This window comes from Rhopilema esculentum, chromosome 12 (genome assembly GCF_057945365.1).
Source record: "Rhopilema esculentum isolate cy_ngs chromosome 12, ASM5794536v1, whole genome shotgun sequence".
Classification (NCBI taxonomy): domain Eukaryota; kingdom Metazoa; phylum Cnidaria; class Scyphozoa; order Rhizostomeae; family Rhizostomatidae; genus Rhopilema; species Rhopilema esculentum.
The window spans coordinates 5,470,521-5,480,077 of NC_142826.1; the positions used below are offsets into that span (position 1 = coordinate 5,470,521).

At 35.1% G+C, this 9,557-nt stretch overlaps 1 protein-coding gene across 1 annotated transcript in view; it reads right to left on the reverse strand.

Annotated features, from left to right (window-relative positions):
* Nucleotides 1-9,462, reverse strand: part of LOC135681118 (spectrin beta chain, non-erythrocytic 5) — a 129,706-nt gene extending 120,244 nt beyond the window's left edge. Inside the window, exons 1-9 of the mRNA XM_065195419.2 lie at nucleotides 7,909-9,462; nucleotides 6,338-6,437; nucleotides 6,119-6,186; nucleotides 5,486-5,599; nucleotides 5,164-5,231; nucleotides 4,743-4,823; nucleotides 4,367-4,482; nucleotides 3,082-3,194; nucleotides 1,593-1,777 (exon numbers count right to left, since the gene is read on the reverse strand). Of these exons, the coding sequence (XP_065051491.2) occupies nucleotides 1,593-1,777; nucleotides 3,082-3,194; nucleotides 4,367-4,482; nucleotides 4,743-4,823; nucleotides 5,164-5,231; nucleotides 5,486-5,599; nucleotides 6,119-6,186; nucleotides 6,338-6,437; nucleotides 7,909-8,022 (959 nt within the window). The 5' untranslated portion in view covers nucleotides 8,023-9,462. The remainder of the gene's footprint in view (nucleotides 1-1,592; nucleotides 1,778-3,081; nucleotides 3,195-4,366; nucleotides 4,483-4,742; nucleotides 4,824-5,163; nucleotides 5,232-5,485; nucleotides 5,600-6,118; nucleotides 6,187-6,337; nucleotides 6,438-7,908) is intronic.
* Nucleotides 9,463-9,557: the final 95 nt, after the last annotated feature.

Genomic DNA, 9,557 nt, shown 5'->3' on the forward strand with positions numbered 1-9,557 from the left:
AATCATGTCATGAAGATTACACATTGCAAAAATGACATGGTTAAAATGTCATAAGAGAAGTCCAAGAAGGGTTGAACTGATAGAAGTGAATTACACCCAGAATTGACACCCAGGACTAAAGGCAAACCGATATCAATTAACTGTAACGTGGAGCATTGAATAAGCCCTCAAATCTTTTGAGCAGCCACAAACTACAAGTTATTTCGGAATCGTTGCTCTAAAACTCAGGACTGAAGTAATCGAAACTTTTGAGCAAAAAAACTGGAAATATCTTAAAATATGACAAACAATCTTTTGGTGGTACAAAACTTGAAAATGGCTTTGAAAAAAGATTACATTTAGTAAACTAAAGCTTTTCGTCTGACACTCTTCAGAGTTTAAAATGTCAGAACATCGACCGAAAACTCAACGCTAGGAAATATATACAACTGGGTATATATATTTCCTAGCGTAGAGTTTTCATAAAAGTCATTCTTTAGTAATTTCTAATTTCGACTAAGTTACTCAGAACGAGCATCGTGGAAAACTCCTTGAAACAACAAAATAAGTTAAATTACAAATTGGCTGAGATATGACCAAATGTGCACATGCTGTTTTCAGATCAAATCGATGTAATAAAGTATTAATTCAAAACTTATTGAATAACGCCAAAATAACATTAATCCATTAGCAAACATAATTTTTTTGTTGGCCATATCTCACCCAATGCTAAACAAAATAAACTGATTTTGCATATCCAGAGGTATTTCATGCTGATCTTTTCAAGGAATGTGGTCCATTGCAGAAAAATTCTACAAAATTTTGACGTCATATTTAAGAGCTCTATAACTGCGCAAAAAGTAGCGAGGATGTTATAATGAAAAGAAGCACGATAATTTGAGATTGTGGATTTTGGTCCGTCAGTGCAAGGTCACCCTTCCAATTACCGTGCAAGCTGTCAAAATGAATTAATTATTCAAGCACTTTATGAAAAATTTGGTCAACATCTGACAGAAAAGTGCAAAACTGTAATCAGCAAAAGTTTATCAGATACATAGAAGTTGATTGATATCTACAGAAAGGAAGGGCTTTCGGCGTTTTGAAAATAGTTTGAATGAGTGAATGCTTCAAATGTACAAAGTATTATACCTAAGCATTTGTCCATAAAAAATTACTTCAACGATTGCCTGGCCTTTCAACAGCTTCAGAGCCTCCAGGAAGTGCATGCGAAATCAGGCTACACTGGGTGTTTTTTTCGATGTTTAATGTTGAAAAAGCCTTAAATGCTGTAAAATTTTACGGTTATCTATCGCTTATCTGTCTAACCTATCACTCACTTTAAAGACTACGATATCGTGGCTACACATCTTAAGAAAAAACAGAGAAAATTCTACACTACTAACTAAGAAACGTGTCGAAGTCCCTTCATTTTTTCAAAAATCTTATGTTTCTTATGCCCACGCACATTGTAATCACTTTTACATTCGTCAAAAGCACCTTAACAGAACTGATTATTGGGCAATATTCGATTACTTGAACAAAGTGGCAAATTCTTAAAAAGCTCCAAAGGGTGATTTAAATAATCGATAAATAACAGAAAAAATCATTCTTACTTTTGGGGTTTCTCGACAGAGCGAAGAGCCTTGAATTCGTTCATGCTTTTCTGCAGTAGAGAATTTGTTTTGGGGACATTCCCGTCCAAAGACTTTATTGTCATTGCTATCCATTCAAGAAGCTCTTGAACCAAATTCGTGTATTTCTTTTTCATATTGTCAATGTCTATGATAACATCGAGGATCTAAGAGAAAAAAGAGAGAAAAGGAAATGCCGATGAGAGCAACATAGAAGGAGTAAGGCAAAAGGGTTAATATCATCTAAAGGACTAAGCGCCCCAAGGCACTTAAAGAAATTTCAGTCTATGGAAATCACCGAGGAAATGTAAAGTCAAACAGTTTAAATGTAAACAGTTGAAATTAATATAAATTATTAACAAAAAATAAAGGATGCCAAGCATCATCAGTACTTTGATACCATTGAACGCAACAAGTTCAGCACAGGGACTGTGAAGAGTAAAGTGCGAGTCACTGACTCACGCAGCATCGTCGCTTAAAGCATGGGGATGGTTACGATATTGACATTGGAGGGGAGGGGGCCAAAATTTGTTTTACAGACATATAGAAATGACTATATTAAGATAACATGCAGAGGTAATGTACAAACATCTAAAAACCAACACAGTTATAAAAGAGAGGGTTGAGCGGCAACATGCGCACATCTTTTAATTCAGAACATCTGCACATTGCAATTCACACACTACGAGTTTTTGTTCCTAGATCTGCAAATGTTTTGGTTTGGAGACCTTTAGGACACCGGGGAGCAGGCCCATCTGCCCTCTCTTACTACTCCCTGGTTTAAAGAATTAAAAACGGTTTCTAACTTTTGTTTCCATAAACACAGAATAGAAGATGACAACTCTAAAAGGATGACTGGTCACTCTAAAACCTGTTACAAAGCTTTGGCTCTAAAAGCAACTCAAAACGAAGCAGCAAACTGCATTCTATTTGATAACCTGTCCGTTTGTCTTTCGCTTTATAACAACAAGCTCAGCTAATGAAGATTCCATTAGATTTTACGAGCATTCAAATTAAGAAGATTGAAAGTTCTATTCTAGCGAGGAAAGCAGTGAGACCTAAAAATTGGTGCCTAATATCGAAAATTATTTAACAGAGAGAACTTACAGAGGACTAGCTTGGCTAAATAAAAAATAACAGACGTTTAGTTCGTTATATATGAAAGTTCGGTCTAATGATCGTTATAGCTGGATTCAACACAGGTCCAGACAAAGTTAACGAACATCTGTAAAGCTAATTTACTGGTAAAGTGAAAATATCATATTTGAGGGTAACGCATTAAAAAAAGATTAATTTCGAAGAAGAACCTCAGAAAAACAGTGGAGAGTGATGAAGAACCTACTCCTAGCGATTATATCAACATTGGTTGGTCTGGTCATAAAAACAACCTGGAAAGCAATTCAAGGCTGTAAAATGCAAAAAACATAACAGAATTCGACCATGTCTCATTTATCTGCATTTTGTGCTTTACCTTGGCAACTCTTTTTCCACCAGTTTCCTCGTGTTTCATTTTTGCAAAACATTGGTATAACATTGACACGTAGGTCATCACTGATTTTTCATCCAGCCTGGGATTATCTAGATCTGAAATTGAAGGCACTCTTTTTAGTAAATACGATAATATTTCACACCTGTACCAAATATAATAAAACGAACATAATAGACAACTATTACAGCATCGTGTAATACTATGCCAAAGGCATGTGATGATTTTTTTTTATCTTAGAGATTTTATCTTAAAGATTCCTGAAGAAGATACACAGCTGAAAATAATAAACAGCAAACAGAACTTACAGCAACTAAGATAAATGAATAACATTACCACAAACCAAAGCAACAAAAAAACATGTAGCCAATATAATAGAAATTCATTATGTTTTGTGAAGTGGGAGTTATCAAATGGGGGAAGGATATTTTTCTCCAGGATTAAAGAGGAAGCGTACCTGGTTTAATAAAACAGCTTATAAAACTTGAAAGGGACAATTAGAGTAATGTGTTAGAAAAAGAATTTTACAAATAAGCTATGCTTCTCTACCTCATATCAAACTCATTGGATTTTATCGATAAGAGAATTTAAAGTGTCTAAATAGCTAATCTTGCGCGAATAACTATGTTGTATCATTTAGGTAATTTATCCCCAATAATCATACCCTATACCAGCTCGACCAGCAAGGGATGGTTTAAAAATGTGATAGGAAAAAAAAGCAGCATTTTTACTTCTTATCACACTACTATAGGTCCTTTGTTAACAAGAGCATTCAAATTTATCATCGTTATTACTGTTATTATCCTTGATTACAAGTTCAAGGTTTCTCCAGGTAATTTACTTTTTAACAGAAAACCTGTATTAGTGAGTACACAAGATGTGAAAATTAGCAAAATCTGAGATGGTGGGTGACATTTTCACTTTTTTCTAGGTAATTTGACATAGAATGGCCCATTTGTTACCATTGGTACTGTTTAGTACATTGCCCAACTACAACCCCCCCCCCCCCTACCAGTTTTAATCATACCCTGTAACCAGTATTCTCTAATGGCCTTCAAGCATGCAAATGAGGCTTCAATGGTTTATTGATAGGCAGCTGACGCTGACCACATAACACGATAGAAAACCTGCGATAGTTTTATAAAAAAGTTTCAACAAACCAGTGAAGCAGGCTTGCATGTTATGAAAAGTGAGGGGAAAAGCATAATTTATTTGTAAGTTTATGCAAATATTAAACTAGTTATCACTACATAATGCCAGATAAAATTACCTTCAGGATCAAGGATTTTTGCCACACCAAGCTTTTGTTCTGCAGTATCAAACGCTGTGCCTAAATTTGATCTGTGTTGTTGTGGTTGGAGCTTTGAAAAGTTCAGTAGATCAGGCCTTGAAGACATAAAAAATTCATTAATCTTTCTGTAATTTGTTACAGACTTAAATCAAGATTTTGATATCATGGGATATTGCTGGTAAAACTTCCTTTAAAGCTGCTTGAGAGATGAACTACAGTTGAATAATGAAGTTAACTAAGAAAGCAGAGATGTGATTGAAAAATCACAGATTAAGGCTAATAGCCTTAATCTGTGATTATGTTAGCCAAATATAAGCAATGTGGAATATAAGTCCCAATAATTTTGACCACATACCTATGCTTATGAATGAGGGCATTGAAAGCAAGACCATTCCTCCAGCTCGATGTAAAATTTTTTATATCAACTCCAGTATACCTGATACGAAAAAAGTTCACTTCGTGGAATTCTTGGCATTTGTACAGTTCATATCAATGTTATTCAGATGATCAATTGTCTTCCTCAGTGAAAGAAGTACAGTTTAATGGTGTTAAGTTGAACCTTCAATGGGGTAAGAAAGTTTTCTGGCTTAGGAAATGTCTGACTAGTATACCACTTTTGACTTGAATAAGGAAGGAAAATCCATTTGGACTTGTCAGCCTTTGGAATTCAGAATGCTCGTTGTTGCATCAAACATCAAGAGAGGCATGTTGAATAAAAATATACAATATTTATTTTGTTTTACAAAGGAAAAATGTTTTCTAAGTCCTTCAAATACCCTTTTGTTTTCCTCTGGCACCAGAGAAGAAGTGCTTCCTTAGCAGATTTTGCATCTTGAGATCCACTCTGAAAAATTATAAACTAAGATAACCTTGTGTAAAAGAATGGACTGACTGAACAAAAATTATAAATATTTGCCCATTTCATTAAAAAAGATAACTTGAATGCATAATAAAAGTTAAACAGAAAAGTAAAGGGTCTTCAGAAAAGAAGAAATAAAAGAGATTTTGAGAAAAGCTAGAGCCTTCTTTTATTACATAATGATAAAATTAGACAATCCAAGAGGGAAGTTACTGAAATAAAGTTTTTCTTGCAATCACCTCATTTTCAACTTTCGATATCTGGAATCTTAGAATAATCATCCATATGAGACCGAGAATTAGATCTTGCTTCCCATCAACAATATCCTCAGGCCCTATACTCTCTAATTTTACCTATAAAATATAATGTAACATCAAATTAATGAACATGATTATTTCAGTTACCAAAATAACATTGTAACTACATTTTTTTCTAACTATATATACCTTTTGTACAGCAATATTTCCAATAGAGCCTAATCGTAGAAGTATTACACATGTACTAAAAGTATACTTTTGGGATGGCATTCCTTAAACTTATATCCATAGATCAAAAGAAATGCAAGAGGAAGGAATGTGTAATTGATAGTGTCCTTTTTTCTACCAATTAGCATAGTCAAAGAGTCAAAGAAGGAAAAGGAACTCTTTCTGTCTGACACAGACTAAGATTGTTTGTTACAATGTTCACAGTTTCAAAAAATGCGAGAATGAAAAGAAAAAGTTCAAAATGGTCATGGCCACATTTATTGGTACACTTTGGATTATGAAGTGAATAATGGCTTATTACAGCCTGCAAACATGGCACACTCTGGATCCCAAACAATATTATTAGCTGGTAAACATTCTCTTCAGATTCAAAGGATATATACTAACAGATTTCTGGAGGAACATTAAAGACTTTGACACATTTTCAAGCTTGTGAATTCTTTGTTTTCCTCTTGCTAAAACAAAAAGAGACAAACATCAGAAAGTAATACACTTGTTTGGCTAATTTCTAAGGCAATAAAAACCAATTTGATATTGCTTTCTGTGAAAAATAGGATTAAAAAGCACAGAGGGAGGTGCAAATAAAAAAAAGCACAGCAAAGTTACCTATCCTGCCAACTCTTTCACCAGAAATTGATTCTAGCAATCGAATGAGGACTCTCCCATCACTGAGATCTTGAAACAAGTCATCAACTTTTAAGTCATCCTGTAGAAATAGGAGCATAGAATATGATGATTTCATAGAACTATAATAATATGTTCTACACGTTAAGAGAATGATTGCCCATCAAACCAAATGGAATACACATGAGGTTTTTAGAAACATACAAGGCTATAAGATGCAATGAAATGAGACAGGTAATAGTTAGTTAATTATGTTCCTTTGCCAATAAAAATTTGTGCATATCAATGGCATCACCACAGTTTCTCCAGAGGTTGATTCTCTTATTTCTCAAAATCTGTTGTTGAAAAAACCTTTTTGTGGGGGGGGGGGTGTTGATCAGATTGATTTTGATTTTCATTCTTGCAAAAAAGTTTTGAACAAGTCAACCATTAGGAAAATTGCTGCATGGAAAAGTTGCATTTCAAATATTTCAAAATAGAATCTGCATGATTTGAATAACTCTTGTAACAATGTAAATAAAGTAGACTGGGCCTAGTTTTTTTTCAAAAATTGGTTAATAAAGCCGTCTTTCTGTGTTGACACAATGTATTGATGTGCCAGATTTAGAAAGTTAGAACAAATCAAGAGGTGCTTTACAAGACCAATGTTGATTGGCCAGAGATGGCCCTCTTCTTTCACCTGTTGCTCGCCACAAGCATTTCGATTGGCTTTTAGAAATTCACAATTCAAAGTCAATCAGTTTGAGAGTTTGAGATAAAATAGTTTGAGAAATAAAAAAAATTAATTGGTGAATTAATTGATGAAATTTTTTTCACTTATTTGGTTTGTTTCTAAAAAAACTTATTATTCATAAAAATTCGTTAATTTTCAAAGTTGGTAAAAGTTGTAACTTTTGGGTGCACCACAAAGGCAACCAGCCTAGATTTCATCAATGAAAACAATCAGTTGTTTAACTTGCTCATACTGGGAAACTGTTTTGAATATTGAAGTTAGATGTTAATGGAATATAAAGCACACATTTGGAAAACTGTTAATCATATACATTATTTTTTACGATGAAAACAGTCTTTTTAACAGCTTTATCATAAAAAATTCACCAAGAGGGTGAGGCCACTCTAGATAAAAATACAATGCTTTTCCCTCATTTTCTTAGAGTTTGAAGCGTGTAGTCAGAGTCTGAAGGGTGAAAATGTTTGTTGTCCACCCCAGTTTTTTGGTCCGGCAACCTTACTGGCAGTGGCGGTTTTAGGAACTGCAGAACCTGGGGCCAACAAAATCTGCGGGGTCCTTATTCTTTACAATTTCTATCGTTTTCTTAGGTGTAGTGACCCTTTTGGCTACCATAAGCGTGGGGCCTGGGGCCATGGCACCCCTGGACCCCATTTAAAAAACCGCCACTGCTCACTGGTGCATATGTGCAGTAATAGCTTGCACTTCATGCACATTATTCAGGTTCTGATCCAGCAGCTTGAGCAATATACAGGCTATAAATGGCTCTTAACTACCTGATTGACAAACATTTATCGCAAAGCCTGTAAAAGACTCGACAAACCTGTAAAAATGTATTCATCCATTTCGTGAAAATTTTCTTCTGTAAATAGATTCTCTCGTTTTTGAGCTCTTGAATGCGCTCAGTTTCAAATGTTGGTTGCTCTGCTTGCTCCATAGTGAGTGCCAAAAGCCGTTGTACCGACTCTTGATCTCTTGGCCTAACTAAACACACTCAGGGCTATGTTTCCATGACTTCCAGATATAACAGCAAACTCCATTGCTATATATCTCTTGCAATTATACAGTTTGGCTCATTGATGACATATCTTAACTAATTTGACATAAACTTTACAATCTACATTGGACAAATCAGATAATTTTACGTTTCCAAGCAAAAGTGCTCTTCTTAGCAAACAATTCCCTGTTCAATTTGTCAATACAACAACAACATTCAATTTGGCGCTCTTTGTACTTTAGAAGTGTCTTCATCTCCACCGCAGGGCACCCGACCCGCAAAACAGGAACATCTATTCCAAATTCAAACCTCTACGTTCAAGGTCGCAATAAAATACAGTATATGTTATTTGATTTAACCACAGCCACCATTTAAACATTGAAAAGTAATAAAAACATGAAAAATTGTAGATGAAATGTTGCCCAGAAGATTTATCGAACCCAGTGCCCTTTTGTAGTAGATAAATATTATAAATAGTACATTTGTGTTGTACATAAAAAGTATAAACATTGCACAAATTGAATTTTAAAAAATGTTTATCAACTGTAACAGAACAAAATTGCCTAAAATTAAGAAAATATTACTAAAGCAGGGACTTGGGGCTTTGACGAGTTGGCAAAATTCAGTTTGCTCTGTTATTTTTGATGCAACAATGATGCTCTGTTATTTTTGATGCAACAACCTTGATGTCATCTTGGAGCAAAAATTGGGGGCTACGGACCCCCCAAGCCTCCCGGCTCTAGCGTGCCTGTAAAGAAAAAGAAAAGGGGGAAAGGAAAATACGGTAGTTTAAAACTACAGATGACTTTCATTTCATTAGAGAAGGAACGAAGATATTCGGACCTCGATAAAATAGGAGTGCTTTGTTGTCATCTTGTTAAGTAGAAATATGTTTTTGCCGAATCATTTTGCTTTTACTGGAGTATTTTCCCCTTCGCCGACAGCGAAGATTTGGCTTTCCAGCGACGGAGCAAATGCAGTGAATTTATCAAGTTTCTTTTTAAATGAAATTTTTCTTCTATTTCAAAAAAAAAATCTCAGATTTTTGAGGTAAATTTGCTGAGTTATGTCGAATTCAGATGGTGCCAATTGCCTCTCAATCCTAATACTTCTGGCCACTGCTTCTCATCCCGCATCAGCGGTCCTGTTTAAAACTTCATTAAAAAGGCTGCAGATATGTCAAGAAAGTTGTTAGGGCCATAATTGAAATGCATGCTCGAAGCATAATATTTCTGAACAACGACTGAAAGGGGGCAAAAGTGTCGCGTACAATGGGGGCATGAGGGTCATAGTTCTGTATTTTTCAGTAAAACCTCCTGTTAATGGTTGATACAAGACATTTTCTGTTCTGGGCTCCATTCTGTGTCGCAAGCAACTAAACTTATTCTGTGTCGCCAGCAACTAAACTTTTTGCAATCTTTGGCCCCCTTTTGTGTCCCTGCTACTTGGGGAGCCTAGATGTACTCGCTCAGGAA